General features: G+C 35.6%; 1 protein-coding gene across 1 annotated transcript in view; it reads left to right on the top strand.

Annotated features, from left to right (window-relative positions):
- The window catches only part of SNX13 (sorting nexin 13), an 85,364-nt gene that overhangs the window by 1,017 nt on the left and 60,274 nt on the right, over positions 1–24,073 (top strand). Inside the window, 5 exon segments of the mRNA XM_030308054.1 lie at positions 7–128; positions 16,580–16,701; positions 16,794–16,895; positions 18,134–18,222; positions 22,890–22,973. Coding sequence (XP_030163914.1) covers positions 7–128; positions 16,580–16,701; positions 16,794–16,895; positions 18,134–18,222; positions 22,890–22,973 — 519 coding nt within the window.

Raw genomic sequence — 24,073 nt, 5'->3', positions numbered from 1 at the left:
TTTTAGGTTATCCAGTTTTCCTTGAGGGATTATGTCCAGTACTGGTATTATACACTAAGTGATGATGAATCTTTTCTTCTTGAAATTAGACAGACTCTTCAAAATGCACTCATTCAATTTGCTACTAGGTAAGGTCACTGTTTGATGCAGAAAATTTAAAATATATTGTTTATACCAGTAAGGAAAATGACTTTTAAATGGAAGGGGGAAATTGATTATTAAAAGGTAAGTAGAGGGCTTCTGGGTGGCTCAGTTGGTGAAGTGGCCAATTTCAGTTCAGGGCGTGATCTCAGGGTCCGTGAGTTCGAGCCCCATGTCGGGCTCTGTGCTGACAGCTCAGAGCCTGGAGCCTGCTTCAGATTCTGTGTCCCTCTCTCTCTGTCCCTCCCCCCTTCTCACTCTGTCTCTTTCTCTCAAAAATAAACATTAAAAAATTTTTTTAAAAAAAGGTAAGTAGAACAGTAGTTATTGTGAGATAACGCTCGGATTATAGAACTGGAGCTCTAAAAACCTATACTTCTTGGGGCGCCTGGGTGGCGCAGTCGGTTAAGCGTCCGACTTCAGCCAGGTCACGATCTCGCGGTCCGTGAGTTCGAGCCCCGCGTCGGGCTCTGGGCTGATGGCTCAGAGCCTGGAGCCCGTTTCCGATTCTGTGTCTCCCTCTCTCTCTGCCCCTCCCCCGTTCATGCTCTGTCTCTCTCTGTCCCAAAAATAAATAAACGTTGAAAAAAAAAAAATTTAAAACCTATACTTCCTTAACTTTAACCTTTATATTTACAGGATGTTGATCTTGATTAAGCCTTGATTTCTGTCTGGATGTAAGTTTCTTCATCCAGGTCTGGTCATGTGACTTTCACCCCACTTATTGAGAATACCTTTTTTTCCCCCCTCTTATCCAGATACTCTGTTTTATTTTAGTGCCATGGAAGTAGTTTCAGTATAACTACTCTTTACTTTTGACACGTACCTAGTAGAAGTGCTTTTAGGGGGGGAAGAAACCAAAGGATCATTAAGTCAGTGGAGAATATTCAGTTTATTTTCAGAAGGGAGTGTAGTTTGATAAGTTTGCTTTAAGAAATTTTTAGGAGATATACTAAATTTCTTACCTTACAAAACTTGCTTATATACTACCTTTTGTATGACAAAATATTTTGGTCTCTATTGTATTGAAACTACTTGATTTTTTGGGTGGCCATTTCATATCCAGAAATTACTTATTTTTGAAAGAAAGGATTTTATGTTTGGATGAGTTTGCATTTTTTAAAATTTTTTATTGAAGGATTTTGTTACCCACTCCACACACAGATTTTCCTACCAGCCTGTAGCCTCAAGGCAGGAAGTTGCATGCCTTGGCCTTCAGTACACTTGCAAATCTGAAGGTGTTGTTTTTCAGCCAACCCCTCTTCTTCCCCACTTAAATTCTTGAAATACAATCTTGTACTTCTGACAGCCTTGGAGAATTAGAGCTTTGCCCTGGGGCTTGTATGGCATTTTCATCTCTGTGCACATAGAGGTTTCCAGCTCATGCTACCCTGTCAGGACTTTTCAGCTGTAACTCATTTAATCCTGAGCTTCAGAGTAGGAGCTTAGTTCCTCAGCCTCAGGTCACTGGGGAAGCCTGCAGTAATGTGTATGGTTTGAATAATAACCTTACGTGTAGAGATAGATCTGAACTCTTTCTCCCTCAGTGTTAACAGCAAACATTTGCCCAGTAGCCAGCCATCATTACAAGTGTACGCTCCCTGTGGAACACCAAAATAAGGTATGATAAAAAGTCAGAGATTGGATTTTATCTCCTTTATTTCATATATATATAACATTATTGAGTATTGGATATTCATTCTTTCAGGTAACTCTTCCGAATCAGTCATTCACTACTTTCTATAGTAACATCATCCTAATGACTTTTTTTTTCTTCCTTTGGAAAGGTAGAAATAAGAGTCCATTATTAATGTATCTGACTGCCTAAGTATGTATTGAAATCTAACAAATTTTAGACCTGGAAAGAACTTTGAACTAGTAATTGGGAGACTTGAGTTTGCATTCTGCTCTGCTACTTAGCTATGGAACTATTAACAAGTATTTTAAACTTTTTGAATCTTTGTTTTTCTCGTATGTGAAATAAGCATAATTATACCTTCCCTGTTCTGTGTTCCTTACAGGGTTATTGTTGGCATCAAATTTATTTAATTCATTCAACTAATATTTTGTGCCTACTTTGTACCAACCAGGTGCTGCAGATACTGCAGTGAATAAAACAGAATCCCCATTTGATGGAATGTAATAAAAATAACACTTGTGAAAATGTTTTTAAAGTTGTGAAGGAATTTGAAATTTAAATTTTTAACGCCCTCCAGCATTTATAATTTCACAGATGAGGAAGCTAAGGTCCAGAAAGATTGATTAGTCCAAGATTATCCACAGTCTAGTATTCTTTCTTTCTTTCCCTACCAGATACGTCATGATTTAGATTTTTCATCTTAGGAGTGCCTTGGTGGCTCAGCCTGTTAAGCAGCTGACTTTGGCTTGGGTCATGATCTTATGGTTTGTGAGTTCCAACACTGCATTGGGCTCCCTGCTGACAGTGTGGAGCCTGCTTGGGATGCTTGCTCACTGGCTCTCTCCCCTCCCCACCCTCTCTGCCTCTCTCTGTCCCTCCCCCACTCATGCTCCCTATCTCAAAACAAAACCAAAAACAAACAAAAAAAAACTTTAGATTTTCATCCTAATTTCCCCCTTTTTTACCTCTCATTGCACTACTTTCCCTGTTTTTGATCCCCCAAACCACCTTTTCTTTACCCTTCATGTAATAAATTGTTTTGTTTTTATTCTTTTCCCCCTTTTGTAACATTGTATGCTATCAAGGTGAATATTTGGGTGATTGCAGAAAGAGTCAGGTTTCTTTCATCCTGGACTGACCTGAATTTATATCTTTGCTTTCTCATTGACCTTAAGTTTTTGGACAAATAAATCCTCTCCTTTTGAACCTTAGTTTCCTCATTTGTAATAGACTGATAATAACGAAGTTACTTTTGAGGCTGTTTTCAGGGTAAAAATGATACAAAGTCAAGTCCCTGGTATTTAGTAAGGTTCAGTAATTGTGTCATCCATGTGAATGACTTTATTTTTGTTCTATGTTGGCTTTTCTTTTACTACTAAAAGGTATGTCTTACAGAGTCTCCATGATTGTTTTCAATGATAGTATGGAAATTAGGTCTGTTTGCAGTCACTTGAATACTACTTTGTTCCTTGTTCTGTGCTGTCTGTTGTTTCTGGAGCATGTAACAGGAGCGTTAAGTTATTGCCTCTGCCCTTCAAGGTACAGTCTTGTATAGGGGCCCATGAAGCCCTGAAAGTGTATGCACAACTGTTTTTTTTTAATTGGGTGATTACAGATTTCATTTTAAAAAGGGCCTATGAACCCAGAAAAAATTTGAAGCCCTCCATTTTGGTGGTCATATTTATTCATTACCTTGAGGAAACAATTACAGAGTATCGGCATAAAATGTAAAGCTAATTTTGAGACACAGTAGGAAGAAAAGACATATGAAGAGTCTGAAGTCCTGATTTTGAGCTTTAATGCTATTATTAAGCTGTAAGACCTTGAATGAACAGAATATATAAATTCTTTGAGTCTGGCGATAACTCATATCTTCTTATCAGGTTGTTAGGTTTAAATGACATCAATGACATCACATGTGAGAGAGGACCTTGTATTAACATTAGTATCTATTACTCTAGTAGCAGTTTAGGGATGGGAACCTTCATGGAGCACACTTGAGTTCTCTGTGGTAGAACCTGGGTGTGAACTAGGCTGGAGCTTTAGGGGATGAATCTGTGATAACCTTTGTATTTTTATTCCTCTTTCAAATAAGATACTATGATACAGCACTGAGAGCTCTGGGATATCTGTATTACAGTTCTACCTGTACCATTGAGTTATAGTGTACTTAAGATTTCTTACCATTTCTGTAAAATAATAACATTTGTAGCAAACTCAGAATTGTGAGGGGCAAATGAGATGATGTTCAGAAAGCATTTCATGGAATATTTATCAGCCAGTAAGTGGTATTTTGAGCAAGTTACTTGACTTTCTCTGTTTCAATCTCTGCATCAGTAAAATGGGATAATTATCCCATGGGGTTATTGTAATGTTTATATATGGTACTAGTGCATTTAAAATACCACAGGATTGGTACACAGTAAATGTTCAGTGTATGTTAATTTAATTTTGTATGTAACTTAATTTTTGCTACTTACTATGTTCCTAGAATATATACACAGATTCTTTTACCTTTGTTTGGGGGGCAAGGGGTGGGGGGGGGAGATCAAATTAAAGCACTTAAGATATAGAGCAACAAAGTAGTCATTTGTGTGGTATTAAAAGCAATTTTTTTTTAAAGTTTATTTTGAGAGAGAGAGGGTGCACACGAGTGTGGGAGGGGCTTAGCACAGAGCCCGTTGCAGGGCTTGATCTCATGACTCTGGGATCATGACTTGAGCTGAAATCAGAAGTAGTGGATGCTTAACTGCCTGAGCGAGCACCCAGGGTCCCAAGAGCACTTTTATGTAGAGGTAGAATGGACCAGAGTAAACTAATGAAGACCTCTTGTGGATTAAGGTTAAAACTGGTCTTCAAGAATGGATATGTGGGATAGAGAGAGGGATGGAGGACGTGTTAGGAAAGAGCAAAGTTCTGAGAAGGGGGATAAGGTTAGTGTAGTAGAAGCCGTAGGGAAAACAAGTGATCAAGTAACCTAGTTGCGCTCAAAGGTAAATATGGTAACTGTGTTCTCCACCTCTGTTCCCCTTAACCCCAAGGTCAGTAGAAAAGAGATATATTCTAATGCCACGGCTGTGTTCTTCCTAAAGGGTTTTCCTGTGGGAGGAGGAGGTATGGCTATGTATGTTCCAGGATTCAGTGGATACTAATGATAGCGCTCTTTCTGGAATGATGGGAGATATGTTCTGATTATTTTAGCCATTTTTTCTCACAACCTTTGTCATAGAAGTAATAGATCATGTGTTCCTAGACTCCCCAAAGGGAAGCACAACTCAGATAATGGACATTTGTATCAGTAAAGTTGTACACTCTTTTGCCATTTTCTATTCTTTGCCATTTGAAGACTTAGCTTAAAACTGACCTTAATCAGGGGCACTTGGGTGGCTCAGTCAGTTAGCATCTGACTTGGCTCAGGTCATGATGCCATGGCTCACGGGTTTGAGCCCTTTGTAAGGCTTTGTGCTGACAGCTCAGAGGCTGGAGCCTGCTTCGGCTTCTGTGTCTCCCTCTCTCCCTCTGCCCCCTCCCCTGCTCATTGCCCGGTCTCTAATATACATAAACAATAAAAAATGAAGAAAAACAGACTTTAATTAAAAAAATGATTATTGTCCTATTTACTACAGTACAGCAAAAACAATTAGGATTATTTATTTGTTTACTTATTTTAAAGATTTCATTTTTAAGTGATCTCTAGTGTTGGGCTCGAACCCACAATCCTGAGATCCAGAGTTGCACGCCCTAACAGCTGAGCCAGCCAGGTGTCCCAGGAACCGTTAAGTATTTAAAAGAAGGGAAAATAACTTAATGTTTTTACATATGTAGAATAGAACAGGGGTTGTTAATTGTATATTATATAATTCACATATCACACAATTTAAAGTCAGTGGCTTTTATTTATGGAGTTATGCAATCTTCATCACAGTCATTTCAAGAACACGTAAATGACCCACAAGAAACCTTGTATCTACTGTCATTCACTCCCTGTATTCCCCTCCCCGCCCCCCCCCCCCCCCCCCCCCCCCCCCCCAGTATCTATTTCTAGGTAACCCTTACCTAATTTCTGTTCCTCCTAATTATGTGTCCTTTTGTGACTGGCTTCTTTTTCTTTCACTTAGCATAATGTTTTCGAGGTTTATCCATGTAGCATATGTTACTATTCTTTCTTATTGCTGAATAAGAAATAACAAATAACAACTGCCAGACAGGCACTCTGTGATTTTGTCGTTCTTTTTGATTACAGCTGTCTTAGTGGGTGTGAAGCAGTATTTCATTATGGTTTTGATTTGCATTTCCCTGAGAGGTAGTGGTATTGAGCATTTTTTCATGGGATTATGAGTATTTGTATTTGTTATTTATTTTGTTGTATGATAATAAACCACATTTGTTTATTCATTAGTTGGTGGACATGTGGATTCATCAGCTGGTGGATATGTGGATTGTTTCCACCTTTTGGATATTATGAAGAATGGTACTGTGGACATTCATGTACAGGTTTTTCTGTGGACTTACTTTTTTATTTCTCTTGGATATACAGGAGTAGAATTTCTATGTCATATGGTAACTCTAACCTTTGAGGAGCTGCAAATTGTTTTTCAAAGTGGCTACATACTCTCACCACTACACTATGAGGGTTCTGATTTCTCCACATCCTCGCCTACACTTGATTTGTTCTTTCTTTTTTCTTCAAGTTTTATTTATTTAAGTAACCTCTGTACCCTACATGGAGCTTGAACTCATGACCCTGAGATCAAGGGTTGCGTGCTCTTTTGATTGTGCCAGACAGGCATTCTGTGATTTGTCTGTCTTTTTGATTACAGCTGTCTTAGTGCGTGTGAAGTGGTATTTCATAATTGTTTTGATTTGCATTCCCTGAGAGGTGTTGGTATTGAGCATTTTTTTCATGGGCTTATGAGTATTTTTTGTATAGCATCTTTAGAGGATGTCTACTCAGATTTTTCCCCATTTTAAAATTAGTTATTCAGTAATTTTATTAAGTATAGTATATTGTAGACAGTTTTTTGTAAATACAATTTTATTGGACAGTCACACTCATTTGTTTGCATTTTTGTCCATGGCTGCTCCTGTGCTACAATAGCAGAGTTGACTAGTTGTGACCCAGACAGTGTGGTCTGCAAAGCCTAAAAAAATTGCCGTTGGCTCATTAGAAAACAAGTTTTCTGACTCTTGAATTAGTTTTGTAGTCATTAAGATATTTAGGAAGCATTGTTAAATAATAGGAATACATTAGAGTAAAAAATTATTCAACATAGTGTATGATTTTAGCCATTGTAAGAAAACCATAATATGTATGCATACCAAAGAGACTGATGGGAAATACACTAAAATATTAACTGATCTTTGGATTGTGGATTATGGCTGATTAAGGCTGATGCTGAAAATTAAAAGAAGGAAATCACATTTGGGGCACCTCAGTGGCTCAGTCAGTTAAGTGTCTGACTGGCTCAGGTCATGTCACAGTTAGTGGGTTCAAGGCCTGTGTCGGGCTCTGTGCTGACAGCTCAGAGCCTGTAGCCCGCTTCAGATTCTGTGTCTCCCTCTCTCTCTGCCCCTCCCCTACTCGTGTTCTGTCTCTCTGTGTCTCTCAAAAATAAATAAATATTAAAAAACAAAAAGGAAGGAAAGAATTACATTTTACAGAATGAGACTGTATTATTTTTATAGCCAGAGACCGAAGATAGAAACATTTGGTAATGAGCAATAAAAATATCTAGGATGGCAGCACATCCCTTTATTTCTTTGGAAGTGATCTGGAAACTAATGCCTCAAAGTGGTGTTTTTTTTTTTTATATATATATATGAAATTTTATTGACAAATTGGTTTCCATACAACACCCAGTGCTCATCCCAAAAGGTGCCCTCCTCAATACCCATCACCCACCCTCCCCTCCCTCCCACCCCCATCAACCCTCAGTTTGTTCTCAGTTTTTAACAGTCTCTTATGCTTTGGCTCTCTCCCACTCTAACCTTTTTTTTTTTTTTTTTCCTTCCCCTCCCCCATGGGTTCCTGTTAAGTTTCTCAGGATCCACATAAGAGTGAAACCATATGGTATCTGTCTTTCTCTGTATGGCTTATTTCACTTAGCATTACACTCTCCAGTTCCATCCACGTTGCTACAAAAGGCCATATTTCATTTTTTCTCATTGCCACATAGTATTCCATTGTGTATATATACCACAATTTCTTTATCCATTCATCAGTTGATGGACATTTAGGCCTTCCAATTTGGCTATTGTTGAGAGTGCTGCTATGAACATTGGGGTACAAGTGCCCCTATGCATCAGTACTCCTGTATCCCTTGGATAAATTCCTAGCAGTGCTATTGCTGGGTCATAGGGTAGGTCTATTTTAATTTTCTGAGGAACCTCCACACTGTTTTCCAGAGCGGCTGCACCAATTTGCATTCCCACCAACAGTGCAAGAGGGTTCCCGTTTCCCCACATCCTCTCCAGCATCTATAGTCTCCTGATTTGTTCATTTTGGCCACTCTGACTGGCGTGAGGTGATACCTGAGTGTGGTTTTGATTTGTATTTCCCTGATAAGGAGCGATGCTGAACATCTTTTCATGTGCCTGTTGGCCATCTGGATGTCTTCTTTAGAGAAGTGTCTATTCATGTTTTCTGCCCATTTCTTCACTGGGTTATTTGTTTTTCGGGTGTGGAGTTTGGTGAGCTCTTTATAGATTTTAGATACTAGCCCTCAAAGTAGTGTTTTTATATGTGATTAAATAGTAACTAGTCAAATTCTTCTTGATTGAGGTCCATTTATGACTTGTATGACTTGTTTTTCCCTACAGAATTTTGATATATTTTACTGTGGGGTCTAGGAATGTTTCATTTGTCAGGTACATCTTGTTAGAAAAGTTTTTATTTAATATTTTAATACTTAACCTTATATCTGAGAGGATGCACACTTAGCCCTAGGTTATTTCTTTTCCTTTCCTGCAGCTTGATTAAGGCTTCCATCACTGTGTTCTTTATACTTACCCTCTAAAATAGCTGAGTGTGTGCCTCATGTGTTTCTCTAAGTTGTTCATTGTATTCTGAGATCTGTGTCCTTTAGAACATCTGGATCTTTGGTCTCTTTGAAGCATTGGGCACAGGATGTAGAATTGAACATCTTATGTGGTGTTAGAGTTCACTAAATATAATTTCCCTTAATATGGTTACATAAAACTGCATGCCTAAATTTTTTTTCCATTTTTTTTAGTTTTCTTATAACTTTAAGAGTCAGGAGGTTTTGTGTTATTAAGGCACAGTAAATAAAACACTGAATGGAAAATTAAGAATCCTGATTTATTTATTTTTAATTTAAAATTTTTTTTAAATGTTCATTTATTCTTGAGAATACAGTGAGTGGGTTCCCCCCGTCGGGCTCAGTGCTGACAGTGTGGAGCCTGGGGCCTGGTTCAGGTTCTTTGTCTCCCTGTCTGTCTGCTGTTCCCTGCTTGTGCTCACTCTCAGTCTCAAAAATAAACAAACTTTTTAAAAAAAATTAAAAAAACTAAAGCCTTGATCTCACTAACTGTATGATCTAGAAGAAGTAATTGAAGTCTGGCTCTATAATGGTGGGACTTTCAGATCCCTTGAAATTCTAAAATACTAAGACTTCCTTGGTCAGGTTGTACTAGTGTCAGTTTGTTTTATTTTTCCAGTCATACCTCATCCTCAAAACATGCACTCACATATTCTGTCATACCTTACATTTTGGATACCATTTGGGGAGTTACTTTTTATAGTGTCTAATGTTGCTAATGAAATTTAATTTACTTAGGAATTAAAGCGCTCCTCTAGTCTGTTGTTTTACTAGTAGGAGGTCTTAGAGTAGAATGATAATAAAGTTTGTTTATACTTTTATTATGTTTCTATGTGGTTAGGAAGAATGCTTGACTTTAGACATAAAAGACATTTAGTGGACTAATCTTTTCTCGATGATTAAGTCTTATCATTGAAAATTAAAATTTTTTTATTATCCAAATTATTTATGGCTGCTATTCTTTATAGAATGGTGAAAACAATACATTTGTCGTTTTAGAAGTCTAAGTTTTGTGAAGTGTAAATATTCTCCCATGGTTGATTTTAAGCTATTGGCAGGCAGTCACTGAACATGGAACTAGAAAAGGAATGTGCACATTTGGCTCTCCCACTTTTTTTTTTCCCCTGCTGGGAAAAGGTGCTTCTAATGAAGGGAGCAGACAGATTTGTAATGATGAAGCAGTGAGACTTGTTTCCTTGTGTGGTTGATGATTCAGTTCTTTTATATGTATTTGAGGATTATGGTAAAGAGTAATAGTAAATTTAATGTAAATTCAGTAATGTGAAAAAAAGTTTCATTATTTTATTCATATCCGGTCACATGTATTTATGAGTAAGTTGAGATGGCACAAAGGGTAATTCTTTTAATGGATTTAGAAGCAAGTTTACAGTTCTGTGCCTTAAAAACCTGCTCAAATTCAATTTCAGGCTGAAGCTTTGGACACTGTAACAAAGTAGTCCTTCAAGGGCTCCTGAAGGCTGGAAACAAGTTAAGGTTTATGTTAAAGTGTGTATCCTTTCTGATAGTGAATTATGAGGGGGAAGTTACTGCCTGATTCAGTGGCTCAAGAAGGGATTCTTCTTTAACAGGCCACCTACCTTCACTAAAAGATGTCTTTGGATCAGTTGATCAAAAGCCCTCTACTGCAGTAAAACATTTTTCAAAATCTCCTCTAAGATTCTTGCTTATTAAAATCTACCCAGGAAAAAGTAGGAATTTTACTACAGTAAAGATTTTTTTTCAAATGCCCATTTTTAAAAATAGAAGGTAAAAGAGATGATATAGGAGATTAATACATATTATTATAATTTTATGTGATTGTTTATTATATTGCTTTGTTAATATATCTTTAAAAAGCCTTCAGATATGTACATGTATGTGTGTGTATATATACATATACACTTAAACACGTACACACTATGCAGTATTCAGTGCCATTCTTACTGTATTCAAATAGGGTCTTAGTAGTTATTTCTGAAAAAAAATGTGTCATCAGGAACACAACATTTATTACAGGATTTTGTGTGTGTATGGGAAAATCAGTTTTTACTTTTATCCCTTTGACATAAAAGACCATTTCCAGGAAAGTATTCTGCCACGGATGTGAAGATTGCCTTTACTACCCAACAGCCACCCCGTCTTTAGTCAGGCACATCCACCGCACCATGCTTATTCCCTCCTTTTGCACATTCCTATATCCTATATCTTTCTCCCATTTCAATACCACTCATTCATTAAGATTTGTTTTAAATGTAGCTTCTTTATTTAATCCGTTTAAATTACAGCATAACACTTCACCTCTACTTTTGTGTGTAGTTATTGTCAGTAAAATTTTCAGCTAATTTTGGTATGTTTCCAATTCTGTACTGCTGTGGTAGCAATTCTCTTAACTTATTTCAGTTAACCAGTATTCTCTATTCCCTTTGTAAGACATACAGATTTATGCCCTTAGCATTAAAGCTAGGTGAAAAGACCACTTTCTGGCATTTATGTCCGCTCCTGTTCCCATCTTTTGAGTTTTAAGTTTCTCAAAAGTATGCTTGGCCTCCAGAATATCTGGTCCACTTGGTCTGTGTTGTGAGCTGAACAGGTGTGATTTAGAGGAGAAAGATAACCAAATATGTTAAAAAAGAAAGTTGTATTTGTCCAGATGTGTGTATCCCAGTTAAGCTTATTGTAATCATCATTTAATTTATTCCTACATAGTTGGAAAAACTATGAGAATGGCAAGGTAGTTTCTATGAAAACTGCCTTTTGCATTGGATTTTACTCAAAGCTAGGTGTTAAATGGATTATAGTTGAATCAGGTGTGCACAAGACAAGTAATGAAATATTGGTGGAAAATCTTTTTTTTTTTAATTTTTTAAAAAAAATATTTATTTACTCTTGAGACAGAGACAGAGCATGAGCAGGGGGAGGGGCAGAGAGAGAGGGAGACACAGAATCCAAAGCAGGCTCCAGGCTCTGAGCTGTCAGCACAGAGCCCAACGCGGGGCTTGAACTCACTGACTGTGAGGTCATGACCTGAAGCTGAAGTCGGATGCTTATCTGACTGAGCCTCCCAGGCGCCCCAGAAATATTGGTGGAAAATCTTGAAAGACTCTGCATCCAGATTTGTTCACAAATGTCTTTAGTTATACTCTTTAAAAGGAATCGGGCACCAAACTGTTGCAGTGTAGGAACGTTTTATTAAAGACAAAAGCCACGTTGATATATCACTTAGCAAAACCTTGGTCAAATATAAGGTCTTCACTTTATGTTGAAAGTTTATATGATTTACGTTAAAATGAAATATATTTATGACTCCTTTTGGTCAGATATTTTCATTTTCTTACCAGTTACCAGTTTTCCATGTCCTGTGTGTGTGTGTGTGTGTGTGTGTGTGTGTGTGTGTGTGTTGTACATGCTTGGATGCATATTCAGGTTATATAATCATGGACTCTTAAAACTCTTCAGTCCTTAGAGAAAACAAACCCTGGGAAGTGATGTGGCTTGCTGAATTTCACAACTAATGTAATGGTGCTCTTTTACAGAAATAGTTACTTGATTTTGGTGTGTTTTTTTTTGCATTACTGATGATGAGCTGTACACTGTTTAGCATAGATGGAACCAGTGATGTAATTTATATAATCTCATTGTCAGCCCCCATATTTGGGATATTCATTGTCTTGTTTTGGTATTAGCATTAAGTAACTGTAGGATTTAGAAAGGCAAGAAGAACTTCTCACTTTGTGTCCTATTTCAGAACTTAAATAGGGAACCGTCATGTGTGCCACATGTTGTCTCTCTTGGGACACTTGTCAACAGTGTTTTGACCCTGAAAGAGGAATCCATAAATCAGTATGCGTCGAGTGCCTCCAGTGTTCAACACACTGTTTAGCTATGGGAGATACCCTTGTGAATAAAAGGAACACAGAATAAAACAGACAAAGTCTCTGGCTTCCTGAGGTTTTTATCTCAGCAATTAAATTCATCTCTAGCAGTTGAATTATTTCACTGTAGGTTGTAAGTGCTATAAAAAGTGGAAATTTGGTGCTTTGACATTGTATCACTGCAGATCCATACCTAGTCTGAAGAAATAAGGCAGAGAGGGAGAAGAGTGAGGGTCAGGGAAGGCTGCCAAGTGAAATTGACTTTTTAGATGAACTCTAAAGTAAGTGGGAATTGTCAAGTGAATGTGAGGGAGAGAAGGGAAATGTGTGGAGGGTGGGTGGGGGTGAACAAACTTGGCAGAGGGATCAGCGTATCTACAGGCTTTGAAATAAGACAGGACGTATTTGACTTTGAGAAATGGAAAGAGCCCGTGAGTCAGCAGAACAGAAAGGAAGTAAGAGGGTGGAACAGATGGTGATGAGGAAGTAAGCAGGGTCATCGTGGGTATGCACGTTCTTAGAGAAAGTGTTCAAGCTTAGCCCTAAGATCCATGGGAGTTATTGAAGGGGTTTTGAATCTCTTATCTTGTACTATCATATTTGTATTTTTAAAAAGATCGCTCTGGCTGCTGTATGGATCCAGAATGATGGGGATACAAAGGTGGTAGACATGGGAAACCGTTTAAAATAAAAGGCCAGGAATAGAATGCTGGCCGTAGGAATGGAGATAAAGACATGCAAATTATGTTCAGAGAGGTACACTTGATCGTTTGGTTTTTGCTCTTATACTTAGTAAAACTTCATTACTTGTTTGCATTCTAGTTAAACGTTCTTAATTTTTGCAACTATTTTGCCAAGATATGACAGAAAGGCTTTAGCGGCCTGCCTGTAAATTTTAGAATCTCAGGGTAGGTTTGACTATATCACTTATACCCTTGGTAATATAGGCAATAATTCTCTCCTTATTTAAATTCAAGAAATGAAAGCTTATAATAGTAATAAAATGAATTTTATTTTATTGTGTAATAGTCCAAGTGTTTTTATTAGAATAAGAATCATGTGGAGGAATAGTTTAAAACAAAGTGAAAAGAACCTTGACTTGTAGATATAATTTAAGAATAATTGATACTAAGAGCTCTAATAGAAACTACATGTGGATCAATAGAAGGAAGTGTGGCTGTCACAGAAATTGAATGATTTTTAATTGGTTTTTATATTCATGTTCCATTTTTACCTATTGCATAATTTAGAAAGTACGTCACTATCTTCAGAATATTTCCATAAGTTTTTAAAAGATAATAGTACTAGAAATTTTTAGTAGATGTTTTTCTAATTTACAAAGGGAAGCAGTGTATTCTTCTTCTATCTTCCTAACCTAGAAGAGTTCTTTTGAGTTGAGATTAACATTAAATTTGCACATACTCAGTGGAAGTGAGTTAAGCGAGGAGAAAATAGTGATCTTAGAGATATAGAATACTGTGTTCCCTGTTTTTTTCATCCTCAACATATTTATCTTTTAAGGTAGAAATCCCTATTTTAAATTTAAAATAAATTTTATGTACTTGAATTGCTTATTTTCACTTATTTGAGTGTTTGCTGTCTGTAATGAGTTGAGAAGAGTTGAGAACACCTTCTAAAATTAGTAAATTGGAATGGCTGGATGGCTCAGTTGGTTGAGCATCTGCCTCTCGAATTCACCTTAGGTCATGTTCTCAGGTTGTGAGATTGAGCCCTGTGCTGGGTTCTGCACTGAGCATGGAGCCTGCTTGAGATTCTCTCTTTCTCTCATTCTGCCCTTCTGCTCATGCTCTCTCTCTTTCTCAAATAATATTAAGAAAATTTTAAATTAGTAAATTGTATTTTGTTTGCAAAATTCAGCAAAATATATCAATTGCATTGTACCATGAAATGTAACAGATATAATTTGAAAGTTTACATATTCAGCTTCTAAATTTGTTAGAATGGACCTGTATCGATTAAATGAGTAATGACCTATACCAACTGATTTCTATTATAAATTTTGAGGTATGGATGATTTTTTTATAAATAACTCAAGCAAAGGTTGAGTTATTTATATGCTTATACAGATTGTGATTTTTTTCTATTTATTTTTTTATTTGTTTGTTTTTAAAGTTGATTTGTTTTGAAAGGGGGGGAGGGGCAGAAAGAGAAGGAGAGAGAGAATCCCAAGCAGTCTCCTCACTGTCAGTGTGAAGCCCCATGCGGGGCTCAAACTCACGAACCGTGAGATCATGACTTGAGCCGAAACCAAGAGTCAGATGCTTAACCTACTGAGCCACCCAAGCGCCCTTTTTTCTTTTTTAAATAAGAATAAAGAGGGGCGCCTGGGTGGCGCAGTCGGTTAAAGCGTCCGACTTCAGCCAGGTCACGATCTCGCGGTTCGTGAGTTCGAGCCCCGCGTCGGGCTCTGGGCTGATGGCTTGGAGCCTGGAGCCTGTTTCCAATTCTGTGTCTCCCTCTCTCTCTGCCCCTCCCCTGTTCATGCTCTGTCTCTCTCTGTCCCAAAAATAAATAAAAAAAAAAAAAAAAAAAAAAAAAAAAAGTTGAAAAAAAAAAGAATAAAGAAAACTCTAGAGACTGCTAGATTTAATTTTTATTTTTAAATTGAGGCTGAGTATTGTTATTACATGTAGTATATGGTATATACTATGGCTCTTACAGCACTGTAAATAACGTTAACCCCTTCTCACATCCCTGAGTGCAGGTTACCTTTTTAATGTTAATTTGTTTTTGTGTTCATGTGCTTAAAGTTTACTTTTTCTTCCCATGTATGTATCAGAATTATGGTTGTTCATTTAAAAAAAATACTGTATTAATAACTTCTGTTTTTATTGAAAACAAGTGTCTGTTACAGTCCTCAATGCCATTGCCACCTTTAAGATTTCTCCAGAAGTGCAACAGTAATCAAGTTAATTTCTTCATTAGCTTCTTTATTACATATATTTGGGTAAATAACATAATGAATTATAGTTTACTTTTTCTTTGCTCTTCTCTCACCCAGCATCTTCATGAGTAGATTCTTTCTTTTATCTACTTGATTGTTTCAAAAAAGGTGAATTAAGTTGAATGCTAATTTAAGGAAAATAGCCCTGGAAAAACTATTTAAAAATATCACTTAATCCAGGGACAGGTGTAAACTGTTTTGGCTTATCTGTTTTGTTACCTGTTTCACTGGTGTACTAAATTAGCAATGTTTCTTGAGGTTTGTTACTTTTAAAATAGAGTACTAGGTAGCTTAATAAAATTAGTAATCCTCTTTTTCATGGATAGTGACTTTGTATATCATTCTTTAAACTATTTCTGTGGGACTATATTTCAAATGATCAAGTTTTTAAGTGCTAGTATCTGCAAATGGAAATCAGCCTCCTACTGACGGTATTTGGTTCAGAACTTGGGCTGTATGATTAAGGCGAAGAATGTGGAGAATTCAGTAAGGGTCAGAAGGAATCAAGAAATGTCTCAAATGCTCTTTTAAAAGCAAGCAAAAACATTCTGAATCCCTAATTTATTCTTACATGTGGGGTGAGAAATTACATGATATACCTGTTGTCAGACTCATTTCAGATATAACTGGAAAAACTATTTTTCTATTTATTTTATGCACTTAGAAAGTATTTTTAAGCTGTGGCAGATAAAATATTTCAAATAATATTGTTCAAAGACCTAATCAAGTAGATTTGATATACCTTGGGTCTTGTGAAAGGGAGGACTAAGATGTAATAGTAATTAACTGAACAAAATCTCATTATAAATAAATTCAGTCTCTGTGATGATCATGTTGTCTCTGAGTCATTAAAATGAATTTATACTTTCTGATTAAAACATTTATATAATGTGTTTTTTATAAGGTCAAAAGAAATAGACTGGCAACCTTATTTTACTACACGCATTGTAGATGATTTTGGCACACACCTACGAGTATTCAGAAAGGCTCAACAGAAGATAACAGAGAAAGATGATCAAGCAAAAGGTAATATGTTTATTGCCTTTGAAAATTAGGACTTTAAAATCTGTTTTTCTTTTTTATTCTGCATTTCTTGAATTGTTCTTTTCTTTGTCCAGGTACAGCAGAAGATCTTGTGGATACCTTCTTTGAAGTTGAAGTTGAAATGGAGAAGGATGTTTGCCGTGATCTAGTGTGCACTTCTCCCAAAGATGAAGAAGGTTTTCTTTTCAATTTAAGTCTTTGGAGAACAGTGTGCAGAATGGTTAGAGACAAGTTAGCAGAACAACGAATAGAAGGGTAAAAGGTGAAATTATTTTTACAGGAAAGGTAGCATAGTGTAGACACTGTCACTATTCATTGTATTTTTTTTTTTAACTATTAAAAGTAGTTTCCAGATTCTTTTTTTTAAAGTCATCTTTAAAATTTGAAGATGAGATTAGAGATTACCTCTCTTTTAAATATAGCAAGCACAAACATTTATGATTGTATATTTACTTTTTATGATCTGTAGTAGATTATCTTCTCCTTGAGTTTATCATTTCTACTTCAAGAGTACACTGTTACCCTAAAATATTTTCTAAAAGAATGAGTATAATTTCAGATAAAATTTATGGAGTTGAATGGACTTGTACTTTCTTTGTCAGGGTTAGACTAGATAAGTTTTAGCTGAAGATGTCTTTTTTTAGTTTTATAGCCACTGAGAAAGAGTCAGAAAGAGTCTTTGCTACTTGACACATTTTTTGTTGTTGTTAACAGGATCGGCTGTATAATTACGTTTCCAGGAAATGTTAGCATATGAACAACTACAGAAAAGCGTTTGTAGTTGTGGAAACTGTTTTCTTTGACTTCTACAATGTGCTCAACTTTTTGTTTTCTTCTTTTATCCTTTTTTCTTCTTTCCTTTTTATATTTATTGTGCAATGCAATTTTTATTTGTCATTTCCTTAGCACTGACCTGAAATAATAACCAAATAGAAGAATAGAGTGATGTGCGTAGATTGAGCCCTCATAAATTAGTAACGTAGAAGAGCATAACTTTTTCTTTTGTTATTATCTGACAGAATAGTGGAAGTTCTTTCTTTGAAAGAAGAATTACAGGTATATTTTAAAATATGCAAGAAGCTTTTACGTATACACGGTAATTTGTAGTAGAAGTGTAGAATACACGGTACAGCTAAAACTGTTTTGGGGAAAACACTTTTATAATTGAAGTTTCTCGATGATTCAAAAATAGGTAAAACTGAGCAGAATAAAAAAATACTAGTTTGATTAATGAATAGTTACTGTTTGGAGAATAGTGAAAAAACTTTAATGAATACTACATGGACTAATTAATTATTGAAATAATAAACTTGTATAATCAGCTGCTTATTTCTGCCTTTTTGTGTTTTTTTTAATCAAGAGTAGGTGGAGATTTTATATTTTCTAATGTAACGGCCACCTTTTTCATTTCTAGGATTCCTAAGGGATCTGTGTGAGGTCTTACTATATTTATTGCTACCTCCTGGAGATTTCCAGAACAAGATCATGCGATACTTTGTCAGGGTAAGTGTAAACTCCTATTAAATAAATGTCTGAAGAAACTTAGAGTAATAATTTTCAAAATATTTGGTCTCAGGACCCTGTGAAACTCTTAAAACTCATTGAGGACCCCAAAGAGTTTTTGTTTACATGGGTTTTTGTTTACAGATTTATTTATCAATATTTACTGTATCATAAGTTAAAACTAAGAAATTTTGAAACATAAGAATGCAGAAGCACACATTCCATTAGTTAATTGATGTATCATCACACCATCATGTTCGTTTCTGAAAATAACACTGTGTGTTTGTCTCCTCCATCCCTCAGAGGTCTCTGGACAACACTTAGACAAACTCCCTTAGAGTCAGATACTGGGATTTTGGGTTATAACAAGGATGTGTTTTAGATTTTATTTAATATAGCTTTACCTATAAACTTACTGGAATGAGGCTAATTAAAATAATACTTCTGGATAGAAACTTAAAAAAACCCAGACAGTTAAGATTCTGCTTCTTATAATTAGAAAATGATTAAGTGGGATGAGAACAGTAGTTTTGGAATTTTTATGTCCTGTATGTAAACATTTGGAGTAAAATTCCAAATATGGATATAAAGGAATAATATTTTGGTTTTGGCTGCTGGTTATGATTGAGAAATGCTAGCTAGCTACAACTATTATGCTGGTTGAATGGATAAAATGAAAGCTTCTAATTTATATGAAAAGGGAAGCTTAGAATCTTTTTAGTCTATCATCCAGCAAAATAGATACTAATTGCTGAGGTGTGCTTTTATGCTTATATGTTATTATTTAAGCAATACCACACAATTTCTTAGTACCTACCTAAGTTGAGTTCAGTGTCCTTCTCAAGTAGGGTAGTGGTACTGTGAATTAGGTAGAAAATGACTGGCTTTACTAGGAAATGTCTGATAGATGATGGATTGTTAAGACCAATTATTTGGGCTAGTCAGTATCACGGGTGGTAAAATACCTGACAGGTCAATCGCCAGATTTCACAACTGCCACTGAAGGAAGATACTGGTAGTCAGTCCTAGCACTCATTCACAGAATCTTTGTCTTCCTGGTACATTAGACAGCCACTGCTAGGCAGTCTCTCAGCTACTTCCTTATGGCTGACAATCTTTTCCCTCTTGAAATTCTGTCTTTTCTTGGGTTCCATGTCATTGCTCTCTTGATTTTTCTCTTCGCTTGGTCTCTTTTTAGTCCTTTTAGATGCTTTAACTCCTCTTATATCTAACCTTTAAATACTTAAGTTCTTAATCCTAAGCCCTCTTCTTACCCATTCCTATGCCTTTAAAATCCATCCAAGTGCTAATGACTTTCAAATTTATATCTTGGTACAGACTTCACTTATGAGTCCCAGGCTACTGTGACATGCTGCCCACTGAAATCACCATTTGATTGACTTTTTAAACTTCAAATGTCCAAAATGGAAATCTTACTCTTGTTTCCATGTCCTCTCTTGCCTTTTAAGTCTTTTCTCCATCCTAGCTAATGCCATGACCATCAAGTAAATTTTTCACATCTTGAGTTCTTCCAGAGATTTGCAAGGCCATGTGTGATGTGGCCTTGTTTACCTCTCTGGCCTTTGTGCCATGCAGTCACTGTATTCCAGTGATACTGATTTCTCCAAAAGTGCCATTTTCTCCCCACCATAGGGCCATCTTATAATCTTTTTTGTCTTCTCAGAATGGTTCCCCTTATTTTCTTGGGTAAATTGTCTACATCTTTCATATCTCACCTTCTCAGAAATGCCTCCCCTGACCACCCAATCTAAACTTCCCTCATAATTCCCTATTACCATACGTAAGTAAACAGTTATTTTCCTTCATAGCATTTGCCATATTTAATATTATAACTGGGTTGTTGTGTTTATTTACTTGCTGCCTCTTTCTGCCAGTAGTACTGTGAGCCCCATAAGGACAGAGGACATATCTGTATCATCATTATGTACTTTATGGCTATCATCACACCTGGCACATAGCAGATACCCAGTCAGGAGAATTAGTTTTAGTAAGAGGAAACCTATTTGCCCTTCTTGCTGCTGTGGTGTACATGCTACTTTAGCTTCTTGAAGATTAAACTGACTTTTAGGAGATGTGAATGAAGATGTGCCTTATTACATGAGGTTATAGTTTAAATAAGTAGGATTGTTTAAAAAGCAAATATATTTTGCTATAGATTGCTCTTTTAGACCATTATTTCATTTCTTTATGTTTGAATAATTATAGGGTACTATATTCAGCAAATCAGTTTTTTCTTTTTTTCTTTCAGCTTGATGGTTGATCAGTTTCCTTTTGTTGGTAATTCAGGTTTTCCCCAAAGATGCTTTTGATCAGATTAAATAACAGATTAAAGAGTTGTTACTTATTTCCTTTATAGGGATCCTTTATATGGATTGTACAAATCACAGAACTTGACTGCAATAATTGTTATTCAGTCATGTCTGCTTTCTTTCCATTACCGTGTTTTATTTAAAGATTCATGGCCTCAGTGACTTTGTAGCTTTTAAGCCTTCATATTGGACAGCTGGCGCTTCTGTCAAAGTAGAAATTATAAGGAAAGGCTACCTATTTTGGAATGTTTAGAGCTTTCACTAGAACCTGTATAGGAATTGTTGAGTCATAGGATTACATCTTGACTAACCAGACCCTTTCATGAGGCAAATTAGAAGATCAAAGTAATTTTCTAAGACAGATTGACAGATTGCATTGACTAATAAGAATCACTAGATCTATTCAAAATTCTTTCCTGCTTTTTTTTTCTTATTTTGCAAAGAAACTTACAAAAAACTTGGTTTTATTTATGCATTTTCTTCTTACATAGTACATTTAAAAATTTGAGCATATGAGTTCACCTGGGTGGCTCAGTCAGTTGGGCGGCCGACTACAAGCTCAGGTCATGATCTCGTGGTGTGTGAGTTCGAGCCCCGCGTCAGGCTCTGTGGTGACAGCTCAGAGCCTGGAGGCTGTTTCCAATTTTGTGTCTCCCTCTTTCTCTGCCCCTTCCCTGCTTGCTCTCTCAAAAATAGCAAACATTAAAATTTGAGCATATGTGGCCAGAGACATAACTTGAAGGAATGAATTATATAAATATAATTTTTAAAATTTGGAGACTGAAGCTAATCTTGAAAGAATAAACAGTTATTTCTAAATTAAGACTGTAAGATGTCTTAAAAGATGCTTGAAAAAGTTATTGGACCTGCCCCACGTTGGGCATAGAGATGACTTTAAAAAAAAAAAAAGATGTGCCTAGCTGGCTCACTTGGTAGATTATACCACTCTAGATCTCAGGGTTGTGAGTTTGAGCCCCACTTTGGGTGTAGAGATTACATTTAAAAAATGTGAAGAAAAGAAAGGAATTATAAAACAAAGTTATTGGAACCTTCATGGATGCCTTTTGGAAATGTTAATTCATCCTTAGGTAATAGTTGTCAGAGACTTGCACAGCTTACAAAAAGTAGAATGTATATAAGATAACTCACTGAAGGAAAATAAAGTGAAGGCTACCTTTATGAACTTATTATACTGGAAAATGAACCAGATAAGTTAGAGATCTTGGTAAAAGGAATAAATAAATTGGTCCTTTAATTAGAGAAGTCAAACATCCTGTTAAACTGACATTTATTTAGCCTTTCCAAGGCTAAGAAATGGTGTTTTATAAATTTAGATATCATATGCGTAAAAGGATGAAGATTAATAATGGGTGAAAATATGATATAAATAGGATCAGCACTAAATTCTTAATTTGCTTTATTTCCATTCCTTTAATATTTATCAAATGCCTGCCATGTTTAAGACAATGACCTTGAGTAAATATTTTTGAAGATAGATAAATCAGTAGATCAACTAATAAACGTCACTTATATACAGAAGGTTCCTGGATATTTGTGGTGTTTCAGAGAAGTAGAAGATAACACAATTACATGGGGAATGATAAGTGATAAATGCCATAAATTCAGGGCATGAGTGTTATCTTAAACATGTAAGTAAAAAAGTGTTCAGCTGGAATGATCAGGGTTTAATTTGATTGGATTTCATTCTGTAGTCAAGGGCAGGATTTTAATAGGTTGCAGAGTAAACAGTTGTAAAGAATGAGAAGATACGTTCTAGAGAAAGATGAATAATTATATTACCATATTATTTTTTTATTTTCTCTTAGGAAAAATTTCAAACACAGACAAGTATAGAGAATAATGCAGTAGACATTTATGTACCAACTACCAAAATTTAACCACTGTTAATGTTTTGCTATAGTTGCTCTTTTCCTCGAAGGTAACCACTATTTTACAATTGGTGTGTATCTTTTCCTATTATCCTTCATTTTTATTCTTTTAATTAGATGTAGGAATTCATAGACACTTGGTGCCATGTTTTGCCTTCTAAAACTTGACATAAATGCTAACATACTAGAGATACCCTTCTGCTTTTTTCTACTCAACTCTAGATGTCATTGTGGAGATACAGCCAAGTTGATACAGGTAGCTTTATCTCATTTATTTTAACTGAGGTGTATTAGGTCATCTTTTTATAAGATGTGTTGATTATCAAGTTTTACATGTGTCATATCTTTCTTAAGTAACAGCATTATGTTATTTACATTATGCTATTGATTTGAGAAGTATATTAAGTTAAATTTGCTTTTTTTTTTTTTTTTTACATTTTTGGTCCAGGAAATCCTTGCACGAGGAGTTCTTCTTCCATTAATAAATCAACTCAGTGATCCTGATTATATTAATCAATATATCATATGGATGGTATGTACTTTCTAAAATTACAACTCTGTTTTTAAAGCATTTTTTTTAAAATTTAGAAATAATATCTGGGGATCAGGATGATCAAGCAATAATTTATTGAATAAATTAGGTAAAAATATATTTATAGATAATCTTTATGTTTCTGGTATTTCTGTTTGCTCATAGGTTGAATGTGCTAGACAAATTCATTGTAAGAATTTTGTTGATATGATAATCCTCTCACAATTTTGGTATTGTTACCACTTATTTAAATTTAAAAAAAGGATGTTTTCCTGACGGAGTGTATAGATTATGAGTACTTTTAAAAGCTGCTATTTGGTTTTCAAACACGGCTGTGGTCTGAACTACTTAAATATATGTACTTTATGTTTTATGCTATATAGTGGAGGAAATGGGGTAGGAAACCTGGACTGAGAATGGGAGCCTGTGTGTTTTAGGTTTGTTTCTGTAAGTTGCTTAGTGTGTATATAAGTGGCTAACTCATAGTTTTCTCATCCTGGCAGACATATCAAAGGGTTAGTGATTATTAAGTTTAGTAGTTATAATTATTTTTGTGTGATTATATATGGCTTTCCTCAGTAAATTCATGGTCAAGGAAGTATTGTAAATGGGGTGTTGCTGGGAATACTTTGATAAATACTTCTAGATCTTTGATTCATTTTCTTGAATTGGAATTTTTCCAGTAACTCAGTCTAGTTTTCGTAGGAGAGAGTTACTTTATTTATTGTTCTTTGTTTCCAGTAGCCATTATCAAACTAGCCATTATCAAACTATGGAGGTCACACAACTTGATTCTTCTTTTCCTTTATCCTACTAGGCTCTACCAAAAGCTTTAAAAATATGTATATCTGTCTAATTAAAATTTTTACAAATACGTATCCTCTGGTTAGGAATTCTACTCTGAAATTTATTCTAAAGTAGTAATAAGTTTGAAACAAAGGCCATTAATGGCCGTTGCTTATAATACTGAAAACTTGGAAGCTTTTTAAGTGTTCTACATAGAGGATTGTGTAATTATGGCATATTGACACAGTAGAATATTTTGCAGCCATTAAAAAGAATGATGATGGTAGTGTATCTTGAATATGAAAACATGTTTA

The sequence above is a fragment of the Lynx canadensis genome, chromosome A2 (assembly GCF_007474595.2).
Source record: "Lynx canadensis isolate LIC74 chromosome A2, mLynCan4.pri.v2, whole genome shotgun sequence".
NCBI classification, from domain to species: domain Eukaryota; kingdom Metazoa; phylum Chordata; class Mammalia; order Carnivora; family Felidae; genus Lynx; species Lynx canadensis.
The sequence above is the reverse complement of the archived record's forward strand: the minus strand, read 5'-3'. Positions and strand labels throughout refer to the sequence as shown.